The sequence below is a fragment of the Vicugna pacos genome, chromosome 27, assembly GCF_048564905.1.
Source record: "Vicugna pacos chromosome 27, VicPac4, whole genome shotgun sequence".
Lineage (NCBI taxonomy): Eukaryota > Metazoa > Chordata > Mammalia > Artiodactyla > Camelidae > Vicugna > Vicugna pacos.
Window position 1 is genome coordinate 18,436,589 of NC_133013.1, and position 27,787 is coordinate 18,464,375.

The window sequence follows — 27,787 nt, forward strand, 5'->3', positions numbered from 1 at the left end:
TCTGGTCGATCAGTCAGTCAAGAAACACTTAAGGAGCACACACTTCCTGTGGGCACCAAGCTCAGCTCTGTGCAGGCAGGTGGTACCCGTCCTGGAGGACTCATGGTCTACCTGGGCAAACGCAGCAAAGATAATAATAATGTCCATGGAGCAGGGGCTGGGTCTGTACTGTTTTCTGCTGTGCCCCAGTTCCTAGCAAGGGACTGGACACATTTCAGGTGAATGAATGAGCCAAGTTTCACACAATTGTCATGACAGTGGGGAGGAGGGCCACTCTGCCTGGGGAGGGCAAGAGAGGGCCAATAAAAGAGGGAACTATTTGAGTTGAGTCTTAAGGATTGAGTTGGATTATCCTGACGGACAGGTGAAGGGTGTCCCAAGCAGAGGGACCCAGCATATGTGAAGGCAGTGGGGCAGGTGCCTGGAGGAGTGCGAGGCTTGTGGGGGCAGGGACTGGACATTGGAGACTTGAAGCCATATTAAGGAGTTTAGACTCTATGAAATCTGAGCAAAGGACAATGATGAAGTCAGATTTGTCTTTTAGAGTGAGCCTCTGGGGATCATGTGGGGACCAGCTTGAAGGGGAGTCAGATGGGAGGCTGGGAGAGCCACTGGGAGGGGTAGAGGCTCTCCAGAGTCAAAGGATCTAACCAGCAGGCAGAGACTGAGGGGCTTCAAAGAACCAGCAGTTAGGGAATATTTAGGAGGCTTGATACCCAGAATTTCACGTGGGCAGGCAGAGGGAGGGTTTTGGGGGAGAGAGGGAAGAGAACCAGAGCTGTGCTCAGTGCTGGAGTCAGCACTTCCTGGAGCTGAGATTTTTTTTTTTCCTTTTTTCTCACTGTTGTTGTTTTCAAGAATTCAGCTTGGCCAAAAATAGACTCCTGGACATAGAAAACAAACAATGGTTACCAAAGGGGAAAGGACAGGGGGAGAATAAACTAGGAGTTTGGGATTAAGAGATACACAGTACTATATATAAAACAGATAAACAACAAGGACCTACTGTATAGCATAGGGAACTATACTCAATTTCTTGTAATAACATACAATGGAAGGGAATCTGAAAAAAAATGTGTATGTATATGTATAGCTGAGTCACTTTGCTGTACACCTGAACATTGTAAATCAACTACATTTCAATAAAAAAATATGGAAAGGAATTATATATATATGTATAACTGAATCACTATGCTGTACACCATAAATTAACACAATATTGTAAATTAATTATACTTCAGTTAAAAAAAAAGAAATAAAAAAAAGAATTCAGTCTGGGTTTTACAATAAAACTGATCAAAAACACATTTTTTGGAAAAAAAAAAAAGACAAAGAACAGCTTTTAGAGCAAACTGTCTTGGTGAGGCCGGAAGTGGGAAAGAGTCTGTTGTTGATGTGAAGCTGGGCCCAGTGGGGTCCCAGGCATGGAAGGGACAGAATGGACTAGAAGCCCAGCAGGAGGACAGAGGTCCCTGAGGCCGGGTGAGAGAGAGGGACAGGCCATTCAGGGCAGGAAGGCAGAGTAAGCCCTGCTCCCCTGGGCGGGCTCCCATCCTGGTGCTCCCTCTGCACGCCTCCCACCCACAGGCTGCCCTGGGAGCATCCGTGGGCAGGATAGGATGCTCAGAAGGACGCTAGCTTTGCAGGCGGACATGTAGTTCTGGTCAGGGTCCGACTTCTACAGGCTGGGCAACTACCTTGGAGGATTACTTACCCCCCAAGTCTTCAACTTCCTTGTCTGTAAAATGGGAATAACCCCTTATAGAGTTCTATAAGAGCTATATGAGAAAAGGGGTGCATGATGTTTACCCAAAGGCGCTCTCAGTATTGATACCTCCGTGGATGATATCCATGCAGTGTCCATCTTTGACCCACTTAGCACGGCCCATGCCTCTTCTGGCCTTGCCTCTCCCTGGGCATATCAGCCTCTTTCTCCAGAAATTCTCAGCTCTAGGGGCTGTCTCCTCAGCTACCCCTCCCACATCTCTTCCTAGGCCCTGCCATCTCCTGAAAGTGCCCTTCTCCTGAGCTCCGTCACGGACCCTGGCTCTTCCACACATCTGAGAGCTCCAGGCCTCACCTCCTGCTCACCCGCCCACAGTCTTTTCCGTCTGTCCCCCTCTGCTGGTCTTCCTTCTGCCCACCATGCTCCCTGGCTCTCCCTTCGTTCCCCTACCTGCCAGTCTCTTCCTTTCCCTCCCAGTGCTGCCCCATGCAGTGGAGGAATCTCTGTAACGTGCCCATTTTCACCCCCATTGACAGGTTTCCTAGGGCTTCAGTAATATATTTCTACAAACTGGGTAGCTGAAAACAACAGAAATGTATTCTCTCACCGGTCTGGGAGTCACCATTCTGAAATCACAGTGTCAGCAGGGCCACACTCCCTCCAAAGTCTCTGGTGGAGGAGCCTTCAGTGGCTCTTCCAGCCTCTGGTGGGTCCAGGTGGTCCTTGGCTTGTAGCTGCATCACTCCAATCTCTGCATAGGGGTCACATGGCCTTCACCTCTGTGTATCTCCTATAAGGACACTTGTCATTGCATAATCCATGATCTCATCTCCAGAACCTTAACTTAAATACATCAAACATGCTTTTTCCAAATAAGGTCACATTCACAGGTTCCAGGGATTAGGACTTGGACATGTCTTTTAGGGGGACACCATTCAACCCACTACACTCAGCAGGGCCCTGGGGCCCTCCTCAGCCGCCTCAGCCTCTTCCAGGCCATCCTCAGCCCACTCCCCATGTGGCTCACCTGAAGCACACCCACCTCACCCCCAATCCTATCCTGCAGCCTCCCCTACCTCCAGCATCAGAGAGAAAATCACAGGCATGCTTTCCACCCACCCAGAGGGCCCCACCTTCGTGGCACCTCGAAGGCCTGCTCCAACATGTCTGGCCTCCCAGGGCTTCCTTCTCTTGCTCTGGCAGCCTGAGACCCTTTCCAGAACTCCCTTCTCTGAAACCCCAGACTCTGGACAGTCAGCTCTTTCTCATTCCCTGGGACCTTTCCACTCCCAAGCCTTCTCCTTCCTTATCCATGAAGAGGACAATCTGGAAGGAGGATCTGCGAGGCCCCTCAGGCCGTGGCATCCTGGAATTTCTTTTCTCCAGAGCCCTCAGGAGGTACGGGGCCTCCACCAGCCCTGCTTGGCCCCTAGTGCTCCAGGGCTCCTGAGAGATCCAGGCTGTTTTGGAATGAGGCCAGCCTGCCCTTGGCCTCTCCCTGGTACTCAGCTCTGCACAAACCGTAGCCCCCAGGACAGGCTGCCACAGGAGAAGTGGGGCTGTGGGCCGAGTGGTCGCTGAAGCCGACTTCAGGCTCCTGGAGGACCTGGGGCCTGTGCCTGGCTGGAGGTTTCAGGAAAGAATTAGGCCAGACCCTGTGTCCAACACTGGCACCTTCATGGGGCGGGGCTGTGTGGACAGCAGCAGTTAAGGGTCAAGCTTTGTACCCTGGCTGGGACACTTAATTAGCTGAGTAACTCTGGGCAAGTAATTCTGTTTCCTCACCTGCGGACAGTAATAGCTCTTTACCTCACAGGGTTGTGGTGCGGATTAAGTGAGGGAATACACAAAAAATTTGTCAGGCAGCAGGGCTCAAGGCATGCTAGCCTTTTCATTACCATCATTTCAGGCAGCCCTGGGCCTCCAGCTGTCTGTACTTGCCTCTTCCTTCAGACCCAGACCTGATCCTCCTGCCCAAGACCCTAGGGTTCAGTAATACGATGATTAAATGCTTAACAACCCGCAGTGGGTGGACATGAGGGGTTAGCCCTGATTTAGTGTTTTTCCCATCTCCATGGTGTAAATAATCCCACCAGTCCAAATTCAAGCTGCCGGAAGAGGTGGAATTGAGAAGAGACCGCCTCCACCTGGCAAACACGAAGTGTGTGTGCAGAACTGCCAGGAGCGTAAATACCAGCCAGGTGTGGGAACGTGATTAGGAGGAAGTAAGTTCTGACTATTATTACCTTTGTTTTTAACATGTTTTATTTAATTGTAAGCATATATAATTTTTAATAATGGCTATGTTTAACAACTGTTTCATGACATTCCTGAAATTTTAACAGTCAGCTCTCCCAAGTGGGTACAAGGGGGCTCCAGAAGCCCACTGCTGCCATGCTGTGCCCTCTCTTCCAGGGGACATGGGGCTGCTCTGAAAACTGTGGGGCCTACCATCTGCCCACCTCCTCTTCCCCCAGCGGTGACTCTTGGGGAATGCTGCATTTCAGCAGGAGGTGCCTCTGGGGCTCCATGTGCAGCCCACATTCAAGCCTGGGGACCCTTACCCCTGGACCCTTGGCCTACCACTCAGACTCCTTCATGGTTAAAAGACACAGGTTTTGAATTCAAGCACACCTGGTTCAGATTCTGGATCCAACCTTTAATAGCTGAGTGACTCTCAGCAAGTAATTTAATCCCAACGAGCCTCATTTTCCTCATCTGTAAAATAATAAGAATTTTATTAGAATTCTAGTCTAATAGTTGGGTTTCCTTTAGAAACAGTTTATTGAGGTCTACTTAACATACAATAAACTGTACATGTTTAAAGTATATATGTTCTGACTTCTATATATTCATGTAACCATCTCCACAATTAAGATAATGAACATATCTGTCATCCCAAAAGTTTTCTCATGTCCCTTTGTAATCTCTCCCTCTTGCCTTTCTCTTTCCCACCCAGTCCCCAGGCAGCCACTGATCTGCCTTCTGTCACTATAGATTAGTTTATGTTTTCTAGAATTTTATATAAATGGAATCACATGCTCTGTGCTCTTTTCTGTCTGACTGCTTTCACTCATAGAGTTGTTTTAGGATTAACTGCTCAGTGGCTGGTGCAGAGTAAGCACTCGCAATCCACGAGTTGCTGTAGCAGTCAGCTGAGACTATGTTATGTGGCAGTAACAAACAGCTCCCAAATTGTGGCAGCTTACAACAAGGTTTATTTGTTGCTCACACCATATGTCTGTCATGGGTTGGCTGCAGCTCTGTACCAAGTCAGCTCCACTCCAAGACGCAGGTTGAAGGAGCAGCCTTTATCTGGCACATGCTGGTCTCCTGGCAGAGATAAGAATGAACATGGTAGCACCATACCATGACTCCTGAAGTTTCCTCATAGAAGTGGCACACCTCACTCACACTCAGGTCATCGACCAAAGCAAGTAAGGTAGCTAAGCCTGATGTCAAAGGCACGAGAAGCATCATGCTCTCCCAGAAAGAAGCAATAGATATTTTGAACAGTAATAGCGTCTACCACAGCTGCATTCACTATTATCATTAATAATTTTCCACAAGTGGAGATCACACAAAAGCTCCACACACATGATCCAGCCTGCTGTTCCCTGATGCACCACCACCCTGGCCCAGGCTCTCTCCTGCCCAAGGGCCGGGGGCCTCCCATTCTCCAGTGCCTGGCTCATTGATTTGGAAATTTAGAGAATAACTAGGCCCCACATCTCTGTCATCTTGGCCACGGCCCACTCTGTGCATGCATCCCATCCCCCTGTCAACCTTTAAGCCTCCACTTCCCACTGAGCCCCAGAAACCCTCATCCCATGGCCCATGCACCTCATCTGTGCCTGTCCTCTGAGCTGGCTGCCTAAACTGGGCAGCATCCCTGTAAGCTGGGCATTCTCTCTGCAAACGGCTTCCCTTCTCTCCTGTGATCCCTCCCTCCACACGCTTTGCCCACTGTGTCTCAGTCTTTTCTTATTCTGCTCCCCAAACCTAACTTACACTCATCCCCAACCCTGCTCTTCCGTGGTGCTGGAAGGAGCAGAATCTGTTATGGGTGGGGCCACCCAAGCTCCTGGTCATCGTCTGCCTCGCCCTTCCCCATGATTCTGTCTGTGCTGGATGACGATCCCCAAGTCCTGTCACTTCTAACCCTAGAATTTACCACAAATCCTCCACTTCTCTCCACCTCCACGGTCCCACCCTGACCTGATCAGGCTTCCTAATTGGGTTCCTGGAATTTTTTTTTTTCTCCCTTTTCATTCATTCTTCTCACGAAAGCCAGGGCAAACTGGACACATACACCACCCCCACCGATGCCCAACAAACACACGGCACAGACCCTCCCTCCCTGGCTTCCTGCTGTCCTCAGGAGAGGCTCCACCCTGTTCCCTGCCTCTGAGGCCCCAGCTCTACATCACCTCCCTAACCTCAGTTTCTATACCTGTCCTCAGCTACTGGCAAGTCCTTAATTGGCCCGTTCTCACTGTCTCTGGCCTCCCAGCCTCTGCAGGAACTGGCTAATTCCTTGATGAGCGAATGAGTTGTGCCAATCCAGGAGGTCTTTCCCCACCACCCACACAAAAATGCTCAGGCCCCTTGTGCTTGCGGCACCGCCTCTCAGCCTTACGGAGGTGAGGGCTGAGAACACGTGGGTCTTGTCCAGCCTGGGAGGACGGTGCTGGGGGATGGGCGGTGGTGGAGTGGGAGAGAGTGACAAGGATAATGGTAACAATAACCTAACATTTATTCAGCTCATCCCATGGGCCAGGCACTATCTTTAGTGCTTCCAAGGGACAAATTCTTTTTTTTCCCTTCTTAAAGCCATATGTTATTATTGAAGTATAACAAGCCTGGAGAAAAACACAAAATCATAAATGAAGAACTCAACAAAGAGATCAGTAAAGTGAGTATTCCCCGCACCAGGAACCCCACTCCTGCCTCTTCTTCTCTGTCCTCCTAGGACACCCACTATCCTGTCCCAACTTCTAAAACCATACATTCAATTTTGCCTGTGTTTGAAGTGCAAATACAGGGAACCATACAACATACGTTGTTTTCTGCCTGGCTTCCCACGCCCGCGTTGTGTCAGATTTCTCCATGCTGCTATGCGCAGTTCTAGTTTGCTCTCTCTCGCGTCTGTGCAGTATTTCAGGGTACTTACTTATTCATGCATTCCATTCTTGATGGGCATTTAGTTGTTCCCAGTTTTCGGAGGTTACACATAGTGCTGCTATTAACATTTTTGTTCCTGTCTTTTGGTGGACACTCATTTGGCATTACTGAGTCATAGGATAAGCAATGTACTAATGCCAGTGGATTCCACTAGGTTTCCCACCAGCTGTGTATGAGCTTCTGGATTAACTCTTCATCCTCAGGACAACCCTCTGCATGCGATGTGGTAGACAGCATCTCTTCCTCACTCAGCCAGCTCCCCACTGTGTGGTGCTGGGGCCAGCCTCCTCTGCTTGCCGTCCTGGTCCCTGGCCCTGAGCTTCATTGATCAGAAGCACTAACCTGGAGTCTGTCTATTCAGAGAAGGCCAGCAGGGTCTGTGGCCCTGGGGTTCAGTGTTGGCGGTGCTGGTGGCATGTTCCGGAGGATTTTTTTCTCTTTTGTCCAGGTTAGCTTGGCTTTGGGCTTCCCCTCCTTCATTTTGAGCCTGTGAGTGCTTCCCCATAGCCATTTTAGTAAGCTTCTGGGTTGGTTCTATTGTTTGCAACCAAGAACCTTGACTAATTCAAGGAAGCTGTTTTACTACCATTTCACAGATGAGGAGACAGAAGCAGAGAGAGGTTAGGTATGTTGTCCAAGGCCACACAGCAGGCAAGTGGTGGAGCCAGGATTCAAACCCATTTAAACCCAAGTTTATAACCCATTCAGGGCTCTATGCCTAGATGATAAGTGTGCTCTCATACACTATTCCTACAACTAGAAGTTGGTAGCTAAATGACTCAGAGGCTCACACAGGAAATCAAGAAGCCAGGCCCCATGACTCCCAACCCACAGAGCTTCCTGCCTTCAAGTCTGGAGTGGGTGTGGAGTTTCACACACGTTGAGAGGGAAAGAGCAGAAGTGTTCCTTCATTCATTCATGAACAATCATTTTATTTACTGACAGCTGAAGTGGGTCAGGCACTGTGCAAGGCACAGCAAAACAGCAGCAAAAAATAGTGAAAAAACAGAGTTTGACATTACATACACTATCATGTCAGGTGATAAGTGACATGAGAAATAGAGAAGGACAGGGAAGTCCTCTGAAGGTGACATTTGTGCAGAGATTCTCCTGAACTGAGGGAGCGAGGAAGACCTGAAGGCAGGCAGAGGGGACCACCAGGGCAAAGGCCTGGCCCGGCCTGGAGTCTGTGGCCTTTCTGGGGCCACGGGAGCCCAAAGCAACCCAGCAGGGCTGGGCTGGGCTGGGGCTGGGAGTGAAGGACCTGACAGGAAAGGGTTATAAACCCAGCACTGCGGCTCAGAGAGAGGCCTGCCAGGGAGGGCCCGCTGCAGGCGGTCAACCTGCACCAGGCACAGCGCAATCCAGGTAGCGTCATGGTAACACCTGCCTGTTTGGCACAGACCTTGGACTGAGGGATTTCCTTCCAATCTTGCAACATCATCGTACACTTTTAAACAGCTGATGGGTTGCTTAGAGCCTAGCCAGACCCCAGCTGGTGGATAGGAGGCAGGTAGAGGCTGGGAAACTCAGCAGAAACAAGGGGGAATTTCAGCAGAAAACACCCTGAAGTGCCCAGTCCAGCATCTGAGCGGGAGCCACCTTGTCGTAGACTGGTGCTGAGGAAGCACGTCCAGATGTACCTCCCAGACAGACAAAAGAATTTCGAGAAAAGCTCGTCTAGCAGTTGTCAGTTCAAATCCTAGCTTGCCTCAGTTAGATAAGCACTTCCCTAGCAAGAAAGGATTACCTCCCAGGATGTACACGTTGCCATCTTTGGCCCGCAGCTACCTCATGCCTGCCAGAGTAAGATCTGTGTGGCCTGCAGACAGCTGAGGAGCCACTCGAAGGTTTGGAGAGAGGTCAAGGGAAGGACACCCAGTGCCCAGTACTCAGAACTGGTCAGCTGGAGGGAAGCTTCACACCCAGGCCGCCCAGGGCAAAGGCGGTCATCTTCTGCGGGGGGGGTGTCCCGAGCTTGTGGTTGTCTCTTGGCTTCCAGTTTCACTGCCAGCTTGTGAGGGTCTGGGGATGGGGTATGAGAAGCCTCCTTGTCCCTCCGACCGCAGTGCCCGAGTAGTAAGCGACAGCCTGACTCACTAAGCCACAGGTGCAACCAACAAGGCTTTATCTCCCCCTCACCCAGGCCAGGAGAGGACCGAACAGCAGCTCCCGGTGTGGCAGCCTCCTGGCTTCTCCCCGTTGCCACAGAAGAGGCAGGGGCAGAAGCATCGTGGCCCAGCAGTAACCTCCCCAAGCCCCCATTCGGTGTCTTCACCTGTCAGTGCCTGAGCCATGCCAATTGGTAAATATTTTGAATATCACGTGAGTCTGGGGAGCCAATGGACCCGTCTTTGAAAAATTTACCCAGCTCCCTTTTCTCAACTGCCACCAAGTGCTGGGTTCCTTTGAGTAAGCTCAGGTTGAGTTGGGGTGAGGCCCTCACTTCAACTGGCAACGAGTGCCCAGCAGTGCCTGTGCAGCACCAGCCCGCACCTTGGCCTCCGACTGGGAGCTCGCCTGCACCTTCTCGGCCCTCATCCCATATGACAATGAGGTGCTGGTGGTCAGAGGATAAGATCAATGCCCTCATTAAAGCAGCTGGTGTAAATATTGACCCTTTCTGGCCAGGTTTGTTTGCAAAGGTTCTGGCCAATGTCAATGTTGGGAGCCTCACCTGCATGCAGGGACAGGGGGACCTGCCCCAGCAGCTGGTGCTGCCCCAGCAGGAGGTCCTGCCCCCTCCACTGCCACCCTGCTAAAGAAAAGTGGAAGCAAAGAAAGAAGCTGAGGAGTCTGATGACATGGGCTTTGGGCTTTTTGACTAAACCACTTTTGTAATGTTCAACAAAAAGCTGAACTCTCAAAAAAATTTTAATATTTACCCGTACCTCTTTATATCACTTCAGCTGTGCCTTTATCCCATGGGTTTGCAAAGGGCATTCATCCTCATCGATGCAGAAGACAACCCTCAACCTGACCTCCTGAAGGCATGGCACAGTCCTAAGTGGCAAGGGAAGGCATCCCTGTTCCCAAGTGCTCTCAGGTCAGGCTGCTGTTAGAGTTGAACAAAAAGGTAAGGTTTGCTCTTGGAAAAGCCTGAAGATCCCATTTCTCATGGGAAGCATGGAGTCCCTATAGGACCCCAATTCTCGGCCAGGTCTGCTTGGCCAGAGGCCCTCACCCTGGTCCTGGCTAAATGCTGATTCCTTCCACTGTGCCTGCGGGACCTCTCCATTTCCCACTGATTCTGGAGGAAGGGGGTTCCAGGCTGTGTCCCCCACACTTCTGGTCCTACCAATCACGTTTGCTCTTCCATGTCTTCAAATTCCTTATTGTAAGGGAAGCTTCACTTTCCAGAGATTTCACCACTTTCTCTACAGCTTTATCTAGTGGTAGCCTCATGTGCCTGGGACCCCACATGTGGGGCCAGGGCAGCAGCCACTGTCCCTATCACCCCTCTGCTGTACCACCTTTGAGGCCTTCTGCCAGGACTTGGCACTACGGACTGCAATCTCTCCTTTCCAGCACCGCCAAATGTCTCCCAGCTAATTGCATCTACTCCAGCTTCCACTCCCTCTACAAAAACCCCAATGATGACAGCAGCCTGTGCTCATGGAGTCTTTTGTGGTCTTCATCAATTCTCAGTTATCCCTCAAACAACCCCCGAGGCAGGAGCTATTGGTACTCCTTTGTGGATGAGGACACTGACCTTCCCAAAGCTCTGTACGTCACAGAGCTGGATTGTGATCCACATGCTTACACTTGTGGTTTAGATCTGCCCCACCACTAGGCTAGAACCACCCCTTAGAAGTTCCCTCACTTCACTGCCTCACTTCCTTGGTGGGGGCAACAGCAAGACTAAGAGAGGTAATCTCTTCTCAGTCCCCAGCCCTTGGCCTCTCAGCCTTCGCACTGAAAGTCCTCCATCAACTTGAAGTTGCTCCACTGTCAAGACTCCCCTCTCCCTTCCTCTGCCCACAGACTGTGTCCTCAACCCTCTCCTCTCATCCCTTGGCCACATTACTCACCCCTACGGCTTCAATGACCATCTCTCTGGGATGGATGCTCATTTCCTCTCCTGCCCACTCCCACATTCCCAGCTGGCCAGTGGATATCTGCTTCCAGATACTCTCAGGCATCTCTAACTTCACATGTCCACATTCAGACTGGGCTTTCTCCCTCCCAAACCCCTCCTCCTCTCTCAAGTAACACCCTTGCTGGTCCTCCAGTCACCTGGGCTCTGCTGTCAGCAGCTTTGCCTTTCTCCTCTCCATCCTCCACAGGCCATCAACTGGTCCCTCCCTACTGGCTGCTCCCAATACCATTACCAAGGTTCTCCTTCCCAAAGTGCTGAGCATGAGGTCTTGGAGAGTGTAAGCTACAAGTTACTGTAAGAATGACCTACTGTTTGCCTCAACCATTCGCTGATTTGCTGTTTATTGAGTGATACATACCAGGCATATTCCTAGCAGCTGGGACACAGCACTGAACAAGAGACAAAACTCCTGCCCTTGAGGGGTGTACCTCCTAGGAGGGGGGACAATAACTGCAAACCAAACACATAGTATGTCAGTGCCATGGAAAACGGAGGCAGAACAAGGACAGGGAGGGCTCAAATAGGTGTGCACTTTGTACGGGGTGGGCTGGGGGGCACTTCCTCCCTACAGAGGACGTCATGGTTGTAGTGGGCTGAGGTCAACCGCCAAGATCGAATGGAACAGAACTCTTTTGGGAAGGTACACTCAGTTTTGGTAATAAAAATCCAGGGGCTTTGTTTCTTAATCTTTTAAATTGGAAACACTTGTTCCTACCAGGGATGGGGGTGCTTAGAAATTTGGGGGAACAGGATGGAAGCCTGGCTGAACAACCTTTTATTTTAAATTTTGAACTACGTGAATGTATTTCCTTTTAAAAACAGTAATTCATTGAAATAGGAAAGAACTTAAACAGTCTTTTGGGAAAGATTACTCATTTCCGTGGAATCAGTTCCTTAAAGGAGGCCTGTCTGCCTATCTGCTAACTGCTGCCAAAACATTGCAGATGTGGGACTCTCCAGTGTTCTCCAGAGGTCAACGATTAACCATGAAATCAGTCATTCAGCAACCTGTGGGCATTGGCCACGTGCTGGTATACGCAGGTATGCAGACACTAGGCTCACAATGACCACAATGAGATGGGCACCCTCTTAGTGGCAGAGGAGGAGACCTGGGAAGCTGAAGATCAGGATGTGTGCAAGCAGCCAACAACCCCCCACCCCCAACTGGGTCTCTCTCCTACCTAGTGGCTCTGTCTTGGCGATCACACTCACTCCTGATCTCCATCTTCAGGCATCAGTCACCGCTGCATTCTATTTGGAAACCCATGGATCACACTAAGGAAGCCCCCTACTAAAGGCTGGTTCACAAGACAGGGTTTAGCCAGCAGTCTGGTTTTAGCCATATTCCCCTGGTTTCTTTTCTGATGAACCTGGGGCCAGAGAGGGCTTCACTAGGCTGGCTCTGTGAAGGTGGAGGTGGTAGGGAGGAAAGGCTGGCTCTGCATGTGGCAGAGGCCTGAATAACAGGGACCTGAGAAGACTTGAGACCTCTTGACTTAATCTTCAATGTGACAAGCACAGGGCCATTAGTAGGCCTAAAAGAAAGGTGGGTAATTAGGTGCACTTTATGGACTGAGTGTCTGTGTCCCCCCAAATTCCTGTAAGTCCAATTCCCATTGTCATGGTAGTCAGAGTTGGAGACTTTGGGAGGTAATTAGGTTAGGATGAGCCCCCGTGGTGGGATTGGTGATCTTATAAGAGGATGAAGCGCTCAGAGCTTTCTCTTCACGATGTGAAGACAGAGCAAGAAGATGGCCCTCTATGAACCAGGAAGTGGGTCCACACTAGACACCAAATCTGCTGGTACCTTGATCTGGATCAGCCTGCAGAATGGTGAGAAATGTTTGTTATTTAAGCTACCTGGTCTATGGCATTTCTGTTATACCAGCTTGAAGACAGGCTGTTTGGAGCATGGACAGCAGGGGGTCAGCTGGGTTTGGAAAATGGGTTATTGTCCTTTAAATATTCCATATAGCACAAAGTCACTAACTACACTCTCCACAAATTCAGGCTGCCAGTCAGATTCAATCTGAGCACTCAGAAGTCCTCAGCGGAGACAACAGTAGGAGGCAGAGCCTCATGTCTGTCTTCAGTGCCTAGAACTGAGCCTGGCATTCACCGGGCACTTAGAAATTGCATAATGGATGAATATTAGATTTTAATTAGTGGCAGTGAGCACTAAAAGCCCAGTATTCTGTACCACTTTAGGAAATTCTCAGTATAAACCATCCAGGGCCAAGGACTCCCGAATTCAAACCCAGCCCTTATTTTCACACCTGACATCTTTCAGCAGCAATGTTTGTATCCCTTTCCAAAAAAAGGCCAGTGAGGATTTCCTCAACATACTAAAGCTTATGGCTTTGCTGATAGCAGGCAAGAAAGCTAGCTGGATTTTCAGGCAACCTCAAGCAGTTAATGAACAATTACTGTGGCCTGTCCAAAGGGACCAAGTGTTCCAGATAGAAGACCAGACTCCAGTTTTATGTCACTTTTAGAGGCAGTACAAGGGATGATGTTGGGACACCCACTGCTGGAGTCTATAGGACCAGTCAACAGTTTTGGGGAATCACTGGTTTCCGACAGGCAAAACATTCAAACACCATCCCAGGAAATTCAGGACATGTGGCTGTCCTGCAGCAATACAATAAACCATAAAGTTTAACTCAAGAAAAACGGTTCTAGTTGTGTGACCCTCAATACAACACTTAACACTCTGGGTTCCGTTTCCTCACCAGTTCAGTGGAGGCACGTGGAGGACCCTCTGGCTCTTACACTCTATGCTGTCACCGGCTACCTTGGAAAAATACCCCCAAAATTAAACCCTTTAAAAGAATGATATCGGAGGTTTCGACATCAGATATATTTGCCTACACTTCCCTGTTCCAACATGAGGGCCTACCTTCTGATCAGCACCGCGCGTCTCGGAGGTTACCGGACAGGTTCACTAAGAGTGAGGACAAGAGGCTGCTGGGAGCAAAGGGCAGCAACCACGGGAAGCAGTGTTCAAAGTGGGAAAAGACACCATCTCCCATGGGCTCTGCGAGAGCATCAGGAGGCTTGAGGAAACATTTTGGGCCACGGGCTGGTAGGCACAAGAAGTCCCCAGGCGAGGAGACTTGACCATGACGGTGCAGCGAGCTCCCTAATCTCAAGGTAGCTCAGCACTGCACCTGAGACCTGGCCTCTGAGGCAGTGCAGGACTAAGAGGCACTACTCCAAGGAGCAGCTTCAGCTCTGAGTTAACCACAGGAAGAAAGCCTTATCATACCTTATTACAGGTTTCCACAGCTAGCTCTGGGGGACTGTCACCAGAGGAGAACAGGGCATGCGCATAAGCAAGCTTAGGGAGGGACCCCTCGCACACCGAGGAGAAGATGCTTCACTGCCACCGGTCTCAGTCAGCATGCTGCCTGTGTCCCCAGTCTTTCTGTGTCAGGTCCAGGACGGGTGATCCCAGCTGAGGCTCTCATGCTCCAGAAGCTGATACAGACAGCAGTGGGCTTTGGAGAAGACTCATCATTCGTAAGACAGCAGCTGACTCGTCTGCTCCTCGTGAGGAGAATGTATTTTAAACCTGGGAAGTTGTAATTCTGAGATGTTCCACGTGTTGCCAGCCTTGCCTTCTATAGATACAGGGCCTCTTCCCTCTAGCTATGGGGGGTGCTCTTCGTATCGGCAGAAATGGGGGCGCAAGCACCAGGTTTGTGACTGGACTGTGTCCTGCATATAAACACCTGTGGGACAGAGCTGGGACTGCGGCAGTGGGGGGATGCACTCTGCAGGAGATGGTGATCGGAAAGCTATACAAAAGGTTTCTGGGTATGACAATTCTAGGAGAGCGGGTAGGCAATTCTGGTTCTCAAAAATCTTGTCCTTGTTTGCCACTCACCATATCCCTTTTCTAGCTACGGCACCTTGCCAGGAAAGTCAATTCTACAGGACCTCAGGAGCCTTATGGTGCTAAGCTTGAAGACTTGAGTCAGAGAATGTCCTTATGGTGGAGTTCTGGGAGCAGAGGGGCCTCTTACTACAGTCCCCAACCCCTAGGAGTGGCTGCACGTGGGAGGTAAAGGGGGTGAATGGCTTGGTCTCCTGACCCCCACCGAGGCAGCCGGTGCCCCTCACATCTGCAGCGGCCACGTGTATGAGAGAAGGGCAAGGCTGCACATGTGAGGAGCGGGCACAGGCTAGGGGTGACACAGGACGCCTTCCTGCTCCAGGACAGAAGGGCCAGGGCCCGAGATTGGACTCCTCTAGGGCGCAGAGTGGGTTCTGCTGCAGGACTGGCTTGGCTTTGCTGGTTCCAAGAACTCAGTTCAGCCATCTTCCACTCTCAGACAAACTGGGACAGGTTGGGGACCTTGATGTTGAGATCGCCAATGTTGATGTTCCGAGGCATCTCTGGCAGGTTGATGTTCTTCACAGCAGACACAGCCCGGGCGGGCGCTGCCGAAAGGCCACCCTGAGGAGATGTGAAGGTGGGTATAAGACAAACCCTCAGTATCATCTGTTTAATGTTTAAAAAAAAAAGTGAAGGAGGCCTAGAAAATGTCCAAACTAAGTACAAGAAATGCAAGTTTTAATTTTTCCCTCCTACTGCCTCAAAGGTAGTCAACAAAACAACCTTTAGGTTAGGGGGAGATCATGGTACAGGGACCCAAACTCTGCGCTCCTAAAGGCAGGTTGTGCCTTATGCAGTTTTACAGCCCCAGTGCCAACAGTGCCTGGCACATAGTAGGTGCTCAATAGATGCTTGCTGAAATAATCTGAAGTGGTTTAACCAAGTTATATTCTGTATCAGGGGCACTTTTCAGGTTATGAAACAAAATAAAACCCTTTCCTTAAGAGACTGAAGACCCTTAGAGACAAGTGTTGTAATCACAGGGAAATTCTCAAAGGGAAAAAGGAATGTCACAGCTTAGGACAACTGCCTGCCAACTAATAACGTGAGGTGGAAAAGAGCCGGCTTTGGAAATGTCATGTGGCAACAAGATGGGAGGAAGGACACGTAGGAAGTGGAGTGTACACACAGACACAGATGGTCTGGAAACAACACAGAGAGGGAAGATGCCTACAGTCAGCCCTCACGCTCCAGGCTGAGCCCTGGTGTGTGAAGAAGGGGAGAAGCTGACGAGGACATTCTCAAAACCATTTCTCCTTATTGATCACTTTCAGGATTCACTCCCGTTCTACCCTCACCCAGCAAGTCTCCATTTCTTCTGGTTTCCAAACCCCTTGCCTCTGACTCACTTACTATTCCTGGAAGCTTCCCAGCCTGCATTTCTAAAAGAACTAAGTTGCCACAATAGCTGCGGTCTGGAAAAGCTTCTTCAGCAGGACTGCCAGTCCTCACAGAAAGAATTCCTGGTTTCGCAAGATCAAGTTCCATTACACAAAGCGATGAAGCTCTTTAAGACATTCAGATAATTAAAGAGGTAATTTGTTCTGCTATTTCTGCCACATGTGAAGGTCTATGCCTGTAACCTCTACTGCCTGGTAAGGCTGATGAAGGCTATGGAGAGACCTCAGGGTAGGTAGAATTTACTGTGAGCATTTGTATCAAACCCAGCACTATGTGGGGGCGGACCTGGGGTATGTTATTTTCAAACCTAGCCCAAACTCTACGGTAGCTTTTTATAAGTCTAACTGGAAATAAGGAAATTGGCAACTCTGAGGTCTGAAAGACACCATGAGAAATGGCTGCTGGGAGATCGGACTCATAGGCACACAAATTAGGAAACCACATTGGAACTGGAGAAGGGGATTCTGGGTCCCTCCAGTGAATGTGTGGTTTTTAAAGGAGGAATTACAAACCACAAACATGGGCCATAACCCTTCAAGCCAGAAGCTATTTGCCTTCCTGTGCTATCTGGCTTTTCAATTCACACTTTTAGCCTTATTCTTACCTGTTTGATTTTCAGGGCTGGCCTTCAAACCAATGAGTTTGATGGACTCAAGGAAGAAAAAGGGTAAGCAGAAAACATTCGTAAGGTTCCCCAGCAACCCACACCAACACATTAGCCATTCCTCCTTCTGTCCAGGACTTCTCTAACCAGTCAGGGCAAAATGATCGCTGCATACTCACCTCGGATTTCTCCAGCCTGTTCTGAGCTTCAATCTGAGCCACAATTTCATTCATGTTTGTTTCCAACACCATCCCACCCATCACCACCTCCTGAAGGATGTAGTGCACCTGGAGGAGAAGCAAAAATAAGAAGGGTAGAGGCCTTTGTAGTAAGTAGGGTGTGGCCCCAAAGAAAATCTCATGGGCTTTCCTGGAGCAGTGTGCGGTCAGCCCTGACACTGGCTCCTGATTTACAACAAATGCTTCAGCCCCCTAGATCACCCACCTCTGAAGTCAGACCACAGGGGACTCCCCCACATCCTGGCATTTCAAGACACAAATCTCTTTCACTCAGGGCAGGGTGGTGGTGGCTGAGGGCACAGGCTTCATTTGAAGTCAGACTGTGTTTAAACTTTAGCTCTGTTATTTGTTAGCTGGGTGACCTTGGGCAAATTACCCTTTCCGTGCTTCAGCTTCCTTCCAGGACTGTGGTGAGGGCTGAATGAGATAACCTGTGTAATGCACCTAGCTTGGTGCCGGGCACACACTCTTGAGATCTAAATAAATCATGATGGCTTTCATTACTAGTGTTACCATCATAAACACTTACTGGCATTAAGTCAGTACAGCTATGACAGAACAATCCCTATCCAAGCACATTTCCATGTGAAATATCTCATCTCCCAGGGGCTTCATATGCTAGATCCTCTAGCCTGTGCTCCGTTGGAGGCAAAACAGGCCCATTCCTTTGCACTTGTCCTCATCCCATATCTTCTAGCTTAGATAAGAAACCAGGTTCAGCATGGATACTTTTCTGGTCATGAGGCTCACACTTGGGTTCAGGTTCCATCTAGCTAGAAGTTCTCCCAACAAGGCTGACTCTCAGACTATTGTGGAGCAGGCGTTGAATGAATGAAAGGCTTTTCATGAAGTCTAAGTAGCATCTGCCTTTGGTTTTAGGGGCTTAGAGGATGGATGACAGTGTGGTGGTGGAAACTTTATGGAGAAAGTGTAGTAGTAAAAGGTCTAATATAGGGTATTATGGGGACCAGCAGTTGGTTAATAGAAAACGTCAGTTAAGACTTCTGATTTGAACACTGCATCATGAAATCATAATTTTAAAATGTTATACAAAATGTTTCATGGACAAAAAGGAGAAATAAATAAAAATGCAATCTCCATTTTCAACAAAATTAGAAGATTAGCACAATCCCAGTCCTCCAAACTGGTGTAAAAGCTGTCAAAAGCAGGGCACTCAAGCAAGGGCTCTTTTCCTTTTGAGAAGGAAAAGAAAGGATGTTACAGAAAGAGGACACAGGAAGATCTGCAAAAATATACTTCTTGTAGGTAAAGGACACATCCTTCGAGACCAGAAAGAATCCGTTTTTGGAAGACAGGAACTTCCTTGGACCTGAAGTTGGGGCTAAATGAGAAAACACCCAAACAAACTCTATTTGCCTCACAGAGCCGGTCTCTGTGGCAGCAGAGAAGATCAGCTTTGCATGGTGGAAAAGCTCACAGACGCCCATTTCTCTTGGCTGGGTAGAGATAAAGGGCAAAGGAACTCATCCAGGACCTGAAATCATGAGAACTGCAGCCAGCCTGGAACACAGACTTGGCGCCTCCCCTAAACAAGCAACCTGCAAATAGCTGGTCCCTGAAAAGCTCACCTATTTAAAGATGAGTTAAAAAATGTAATCTGTACAGGATTCAAATAAAGATACAACAAGAAGTAAACTAGGAATGAAACAGGAAAACTAAAAAGCAGACTAAGACTACAACACCGGAACAATGCTGCCATGGAGCAGATAAAATATAATATTTTGCAAAGTTGAAAAAAGAAAACTATGAAGCAAGAGCTCAAAGCAGAAGAGCAAGAGTTTATGGGAGAGGCAGGGAGACAACAAGAAGAGAAGATGTAAGTGGAAAGGAAAAAACATACAGATGAAGATGAGACTGGAAGGAACAAAAGGGAGAGGAGTCAATGCTGAAAACACAGGAAGAAACAAAAAGGAGAGAAGTTTTTTTAAAAGCAAGTAATATAAAATGAAAGAGTGATAAGGAATAGAGAGAAAATGAGTTACAGAAAGACAGTAAAGGAGATGCTACACGTGCATAAAAGAAAACAATAACACGGAATGAAACAAATATGTAAAGACTCAGTTCATAAAGATGACAAAAATAAAACCCAAGATGTTCCTGAAAGGGCACATTGTATCCCAGGGACAAACTGACCCAGCATAGTGAGTGCCGAGATAGACCTTGAAGGTGAGAATTCTGGATTTCTGCAACCAGGCCAAAAGATCAAATCACTTAAAAAAGGGACAAAAATCTTGAGAATTTCCACAGTAAAATTCAACAGTAGTAGAAAAAGGAGCAATACTGACAAAAATTCCCAAGAAGAGAGAGTGTAACCCCAGAATTTTACACCCAGTTGACTGTCAATCAAGAGTAACAGAATGGGAAATATTGTTCCTATGAGTTTTTGGTTTTTTTTTTTTTTTTTTGAGCAACCTACAAAAGAAAACACTTCTGCCAACAAAGAGGTGATCGAAAAACTATGGCAGAAAGACTGGCAGTGAGTGAGCACTGTAACTCCTTAATGGCAGGACTAAGATGGGATTAGAGTGACAACCGAATGTCAGTGCTATATGCTTTGACAATGCAGAAAAGCTACAGCTAGCAAAAATTAAGGAGATGGGGGTGTGGGGGTGAAGGAGGGAGACAGAATAATAACACTGATTTCTTTTTTTTTTTTTTAACGGAGGGAGGTAATTAGGTTTATTTATTTAGTAGAGGTACTGGGAATTGAACCCAGGATCTCATGTATGCTAAGCATGCACTCTACCACTGAGCTATACCATCCCCCTAATACTGATTTCTTTATCCTCAATGACTGAGAGCCAGTGGACAGCACTTAAAACCGACAACTCTATAACAAAAGATAGTTATTTTGACTTTTATTGTGACTTCCCCACCAAAGTCTAAGCCCACATTGTCTGCTATAAACAACACTGAGAGCCATCAAACTTTTGATGTAAGGCCAACAAGCTCTTTTCTGCTGGCCTTTATTCTTGTATGAAATTCACCCATAATGCATCACCTACAATTTCCAGTTTCTCTAAAGGAGAGGAAGAACTCACACTCCTGTGAAGCCGAAAGTACAGAATTTTTCTAGATTTTAGGTTACCTCCATCTCTAGTCTTCTATAGTTATCCTGCCCAAACCTAATTCAATTTCATTTCCTTTTTAAAGTAATTTGCTTTTCCAAAGTATTGACCTTAGTTTTCACAGAACAATTCTTGTCTCACCCATGGTTCATCTGTATATTAGTTAAATTACATAATTACATACCAATATAACTGGCATTAACAGGTCTGAAACCATCACAACTGACCTTTGGTAAGCAAAGTGACTCCTATGGTGTAAATGAGCAAAGGAGGAGCAACTAGGGATTAGCTCACCAGCTGCCCATGTTAATCTGACAAGTCACTGAAGACTTTCTTCCACTGAACATGAAGTAGACCATGAAAGATGGGTGACATTTCTCTGAGTGAAGATAGGGGGGCCTTGAGAAAGCTGGAAGTTGCCAAGCATGAGTGTGGGGAAAACGCAGCCAAGAAATAGAACCAAACTCATGTACCTAAAAAAAGAGATACAGTGAGATCACAAAGAATGGTTCTGTAAATGGCAGGAGCTGACTGATGGACTGATCTAGAGTATGCCAGGAGAAATGTAGGTAAACACCTCAGAGAATACTGAGAGTTAAAAGATCAAACCAACACAGGGAGGGGAAAAAGAAATCTGAAACCTGAATCATGTAGGTGGCACTAAAAAATACAAGAGAAGAAAGCAGAGAAGTAAAGGTCCTCAAGAGCCCTGAATCCAGCCTAACACAGTGCGCACTGAACAAATATGAATTATCAAGTAATAATAATTCACAGTTCTCTGCTATTTCAGCAACCGTCTAAAATAATGTTAGCAAAATTCATTCAGAAGTGTTTAAAGTTTAAAGAAAGTGCTACTGATTGTTTAGTTCTTGATAAATCCCAGGAGTAATCACAACAAGGAAGAGTTTCACCTGAACATAAAGATTAAGATAACCTCAGTTAATAAACAGGTTATCTTTAATGGGAGGCAACAGAGGAAACTTGGGTGATGAATCGGAAATGTTAGTGGGTAGAATGCTGGTTGGAAACTGGTGTTTTACAAGATCAGGATACATTAACTTATGGCCACACTTTAATGAGTGAAAGCCGGTGTTTATAAATCTGTCCCATTAAAATATTTCTCTTAAAATCCTCCAAAACATACAAAAAGGAGGAATGATTACCAGAATCAAAATGTCTATTTCTCTGAAGGCAGTCTAACCTGCTATCAAGACTATTCTCTCCTTCCCACAAATTTGGACATCTCACTATCTTCAGTTTTCTTTTCCAGAAGTTGTCACATCCTCCTCCCTCCTTTGAAGGTACTTGCTTCTATAAAACTGGATCCACAAGGCATCCAATTTGGCCCCTCTATTCTTTTCTGTCACTATAAGCTAAATGTTCGAGGCCTTTCCCATCTCATTCCCTAGAGGCAATATGAATGTCCTGATCAGGATGGAGATCTATAAGTTTGTGCCCTGGGCTCCCCAAGGGAGCTTTTCTGTGACCCAGTTTACTAATAGATAAAATAAGAAGAAATTTGGTGCATGCTGAGCATTCAACGGTACTTAGGTACAGCTTTGGGACTCCTGGAAGGTGTGACTGTCCTGTTCTGAAGAGCTTGAATCAGACGGTCTGTGCCAACAAAGGCCTGGTAAGCAGTTTCACTGTGAAAATGCACAGAAAGGGGGAAATAACACTGGGAAGCATCAGAGGAGAGTTAAATGTCTAACCTGCAGAGACTTCCTGATGGCAGTTGGAACAAGGGCCTGTAGAACTGCTGAATCTGCTGAGAATTGCTAACCCTAACTCTCACTCTCTCTACCATTCTTCTTGCTGATCCCATTAAGCAGTTCTGTAAAAATCAGAGACTACAAAAATCATTCTTCCAAGATTTGAGGTGACGAATACTAAGGCTTGGGCCAAGAAAATTCAAGGAAGGCTAAGGACCTCTCCAGGCTGAGATAATCACCCTCTTCTCAGTGATACTGCTGTGCCCAGCGTGCATCTCTCCTGAGGCACCAATTCAGTACACTGTCACATTTTTCACTTGTCTGCCTCTCCTCCTCGACTATGATTTTGCTTGAGGGCAGGTTCTATGTCATATTCATCTCTGAGTCCTCAATACTGAGCACCGTGCTTGGTTAATGGTGGTACTTCATAAATGCTGGCTGAGTGGATGGAAGAGGCTTATCTGGCTCAAAAGTCCTGATTTTGAGGAGACACAGACCTTTTGAGTTGGCCTGGCTTCCCTTTCTGGCACTGAGAAGCACGCTCTACTGCCTGGGACACAGGGGTTAACCTCTACAGATAAGAGTGGGTTCAAATGAGCTTGCTGCTTTCATGTCAGGATTTGATAGAATCTAAGAAGGAAAATAAAAGTGTCACTTCAATGATAGAGGTGCTCCTTAGGGACACAACTCTGGAACTGCTGGGGATGAAGATAAGACAGATCCGTTTCAACAACCCTATCTAAGGACAGAGGATTCCAGGATCTTCAAGAGTTCATCCTTGGTTATATTTCTCACTGAAGTCAAAACAGTCCTGAATCCAAGCCAGGTCAAGAGAGACCATTCCTGTACGGCTATTAGCATAAGTGACACCACTGTAGGCCTGTACAGTTCTTCCTACCCTTCTGCTCACCCTACTCAGGACTGTACTGTGCGGTAAATCCATTCTCTGTTGTCAGGGGCCTTGTATGTAACAGATACTGCTTAATAATCATTAAGATCAGGTGGCCTCTATGCTCTGTTAATCCCCAATGATGAGGACCTTTGCTGATGTATATGTCATCCATGAGACTAGTAACCCAGTCATAAATCTTGAATTAGAAATGCACATCCTGTTTCCAAGCACGTACACCTGCTACCCTAGGTTAACTATAAAACTGTCCCAGTGGCCCCCTGGCAGTGTGGACTGCAGCTGCAAATGCTTCTGGATCACTGTCCAATCCCACCCTGCGAGTAAGTTAACCTGTAATAAACGTATCCATTGACTATATAGAGCTGCCTGCCTTGTTTTTCAGCCTCAACATAGCTTCTCAGTTCGGTGGGCAGTTTCTGTTTCCTCCGTCCTCCAACAATCACTAAAAGCAAACCGATCTGGTACTTGAAGATAACAAACATTACTCTTTTTCCTCTAGTAAAAATTCAGTCTCCAGACATTAAGTCGGCTATGTTCCAAAAGTTTTATTTTTAAGTGTTAAATTTACAATGTATTTTTCTATAGATACAGTAAATAAGGTTCTCATACTAGCAGCACAAAAAAGCTGACTCAAATTCAAAATACTACCTAGAATGTGGTACCACACAGGACCCCTGCAACTACAACTAAGTTCCATGAATACTGCTATTTCTATAGTAAAATGCAGTTCTATTTTGGGATGGCAAGAACTCATCTAGCGGAACTCCACAGGCAGTGAGCGTAGGTAAGATCTTCTAAGACACTAGTGGCACATTAATGCACACCACACTCCAAGCTCAGTCACATCCATAGAATCTCTAAAAGTGATCAATCCCTACCAGGTGTTTTGCATTGGAGGACAAAAGCCTGTTGTACCACAAAAGACAAGGGCTCACATCCCCACTGCCTATCCATACTCCTATCTTTTTCAAAGCCACTATTACCACAGAGAAGACAATAAAACACTGGTCAAATACAAAAGAGCATGGTCACAGTGCTTGTATTGGAACACAAGGATGCCAATACTGCAACCCTCAAGTTTTAAAAAAGAACTATCAATCACTAATAAGATATCTAGTCTACTATATAAAAACTAAATGCTAATAACTTTTTCTACCCCTTCTTGGCCTGAGTGGTTTCATCAGTTCCTAGGAAAGGCCTCCAGAAAGTAAGGAGGGAAGAGATTGTTGGTAGGAGGGGGTACGCATTATCTCCTTGTTCATGCTGGAGGCTGTGGCTGCTCTTAATAGGCGAAAGTGTAGGAGGACGCTCTAGATGGACTCAGCACCGATAGGGGAAGAGAAAATCATCTGAGAGTCATTTTGCCCAGAGTCAGTCTCTAGTTCCCATATTATCCACTTTAAAAAGAAATGAAAAGGGGAAGAGAGCATAAAAATGCCTTCCAGAAACCTGGTATGCTCTGCTAAAGTAAAGAAAGCAGGTAAAATGTCTCCTGAACCACTTTTGACCTTCCTTGGTCTTTAGACTGGACATTTCCATGGTTTTCTCCAGATATCTTCTTGTCTTGAAATTCCACAAGACTCAATTCCTAGCTCCTGGTTTTCTGTTTCTTTGTCTTTCACTCACATGATCACACAGACTTTAATGAAAAAAGCAAATGTATCTCGTGGAATCTCATTTTATATAAGGTTTAAGTTCTAAAGTCACCAAGTAAGATGGAAACTATACAGAGCCCAAAATCCCTTCAATCCTCTATGTAGTCCAACCTGGCTAGTCTTTCCTCCACCAACAGAAGTGATTACTTTTTTCGCTCCCATTAAGCACTAGATGAAGCAGCTGACTTGTTACAATGAAAATCTGTATTGTATCTTTAAGCATTAAAATCACTCTGAACATTGTAAGACGCTCATGACAGGCACATGACAGACACGTGACAGCTGATTCAATTCTTCCATCTCACACTCACTCCAGGCATACACTAAGGGAGTAGAATTGTTGGCAGAATCATTCTGTATTAAGAATTTTTATTCTCTTTCTTTTTGCCAAGTGGTTAGATACACAAGATAATGTATTAGGTTCAAGGCATTCATTCATTTTCACCATATGACTGTAATCTATAACAATGTCTATTTTCAAATATGCTTAGTATCGTAGAATGTTAAGAGTTGGAAGGGAGAAATGAAGATAAGATGTGGACCCTGTCCTCCAAGGGCTTAGAGAGCAGAGAAGATAAAATATTTATGGAATTAACTACAATAAAAGGAAAACTGTGACAAGTACTATGACCCAAGTACAAAATATGAAGTTCAGAGGAGGATAGGCCTTAAACTAACTGGTAAATGGAAGAAAAGGCTCCCAGGCAGGGGGAATGGAATGGCAAACCACCCAGTCAGTAACTCATTAACTATTCTTTATGGCTCTGCTAATAATTCTCCTTCTTTAATAAAGGGACCTCTCACTGGTATCATGTTTTGTGCTCTTGAGTATGTATCATTGACTGCAGCAAAGTATAATCACTGCATATTATTCTTTTTTTAAAACAAATTTCTATTATGAGTCAATGTTCTCTGTGAAGTAATTTTTTTAAAATGTTCTAGTAGGACTTTTTCTTTTTTGTCTACTGTTTCATCTTCCCTCATTTCCTGCCTGCTGGCAATACTGATCCTGAATTCTAAGCGCAATACTGGGTAAAGGAAATGATCCAGGCCTTGTTCTCTTGAATTTTGTCCTCCTTCTGGCTGGTTATCTGCTAACAAAAAAAGAGCCAAATACATTCCTTACCACACTGAGGATGCCCAAGCAGGAGAGGACAGCAAGGATAGCAGAGCAGCGTGGAGAGTGCAGGCTCTAAAATTAGTGTCCTGGGTCTGAATTGTGTCCCTGTCACTTACTATTGTGTGACCTTGGAGAAACTGAGGAATCCTAGCTCTAAAACTCAGTTTCTTCATCTGTAAAATGGGGGAGAACTAGAGTTCTTACTTGACATACCTACTCTAAAGAGAAAATAAGATGATGCAGGAAATAAATGAGTCACTGTATTCAAAGCACTCAGCCAATATGTGCCTCACACTTACAAGTGAGCACCTGATGAATATTAGTTAATGTAGTCATTATAATTTAAGTCATCTTGTCCAACCTCCTCCCCAATGCAGGAATTTATCCTTTGGCTCTTCAGACAGAAAGATCCTTCACTTTGGTGAAGAGGGCTCACTACTGTTCCTAAACTGTCCAGTGTACTATGGAGCAACATCAACTGTCAGAAAGTTCTTAACTGTCCTGAGCTACAAAGTGCATGGAACCATTTCCGTTGCCTGGCCCTACTTGTGTCCTCTGGAGCAGCAAAGAATAAGTCCCTGCCCTCTCACTTGGGATTCTATCACTCTCTCTAATCTGACCAAATGGTGGGCAGTCAGGTATGTAAAGCACAATTTATCTGACCATCAAGAAAAAAAATCCCAAATGCCATGCTTAGATCCACAAACCCATTTCTAAGGAGATGAACTGCATCCCCATCCTTCCTGTTTCTTCTAAGGCACTGCTCCTGGAATGGCCCTGGGCCCTACTCTACCCATTCTAGCCCTTCACATGCTGGGCCAAAAACTTACAAAGCAGTAACATCCCTAAAGGCAAGTTATATAAATAGTCGGTGTTGCTGGAACATGACTTTCAAAAAAAGAAATGGCAAGAGGTGAAGCCAGAGAAGCAGGCTGGGAAAGATCCTGGAGGTCTTTGTAAATGATGTTATAGGGCCTTAGCTCCATCCTTTTGGCAGTGGTCCTCAACTCTGTTTCTACATTCACAAAAATTCACTTGTTTAACATACTTCTCTCAATCACTCAGTTGTCACTTAACATTCATAAGGGTTTTGAGGAAGGCAGGGAAAGGAATGAAGCATGCCCTCCTTTTCCTTAGGAATCACTGCTGTGGGGGATACAGAGCCACTGAATAATTCAAACAAGGGAGTTAGTCAAAAACACACTTTTAATATGTCATTAGGCAGGTGTGTAAAGGATGGATTTAAGGAGGTAATACTAGAGGGAGAGAGAACAGTAGGAAAAAAAATAAAAATAAAGACAAAAATCATCATTTATTGAGCTAAACAATTACTAATTCCAATCCTCAGAATAACCATGAATGGTGGATGTTAATGTATTTCATCAAAGCCAAGACTCCTTGATTATAAATCACATCATTATTTCATGTATCACTAAAAAGGAAAACATTGAAATGCTAATTAAACAATGAAATGCCACTGACTCTAAGACAAATCTGGATTTGATATGCTAAAATTATAAATTACAAAAAAGGGAAGTCTAAGAATTGATGAAATATGGTATCATTCCTGTTTTACAACTGAAGAAACTAAGGCACAAGGAGGTTTGGAAGAGGGTTCCTAAGTCACACCGTTAGAATCTGGTATAGTCAGAAAGCAGCCTCCGAAGCCGCTTCAGGCAGAATCCCACTCAGGGAGCACCGGGCTCCTCCTGACTCCACCCAGAGGTTTTCTTCCACGGGAGCAAAGGCACCCTTGAGTGAGTCCTACCTGACACTAGTGGGCATACATAGGTCATAACCTTAAAGTCAAGGTCTAATTAGAATCTAGTTTTTAAAAATAGGCCTCTACCTGTATTAATGAGACATTATATCAGAAAAGTACTTTGAGAAGTAAAAAAAAAAACACACAAAGAATTTGGACAATCAATCAACTATATCAATTAGCCTATCAACTGTATTTTAGTGCCCTGTACTATTCAGATAATCAACAAAGTATCACATACAACACTATTCTAAGAGTTTACAACCTACTGGAAACAATTAGGACTATAAACTTTAAAGCATGAGTAAGAAGACACATTGCCTGGAGGACAATACTGGGATTCAGAGAAGACTTAATCAAATGTAAAACTTGAGCGGGGAGCCAA

At 46.4% G+C, this 27,787-nt stretch overlaps 1 protein-coding gene and 1 pseudogene across 1 annotated transcript in view; one reads left to right on the forward strand and one right to left on the reverse strand.

The window, feature by feature from the left end:
• Positions 1 to 6,458: 6,458 nt before the first annotated feature.
• AP3S2 (adaptor related protein complex 3 subunit sigma 2) overlaps positions 6,459 to 27,787 on the reverse strand; it is a 44,519-nt gene continuing 23,190 nt past the window's right edge. Inside the window, exons 5-6 of the mRNA XM_006198452.4 lie at positions 17,095 to 17,202; positions 6,459 to 15,471 (exon numbers count right to left, since the gene is read on the reverse strand). Coding sequence (XP_006198514.1) covers positions 15,343 to 15,471; positions 17,095 to 17,202 — 237 coding nt within the window. The 3' untranslated portion in view covers positions 6,459 to 15,342. The remainder of the gene's footprint in view (positions 15,472 to 17,094; positions 17,203 to 27,787) is intronic.
• On the forward strand, positions 9,206 to 9,738 carry LOC102526659 (large ribosomal subunit protein P1 pseudogene; annotated as a pseudogene).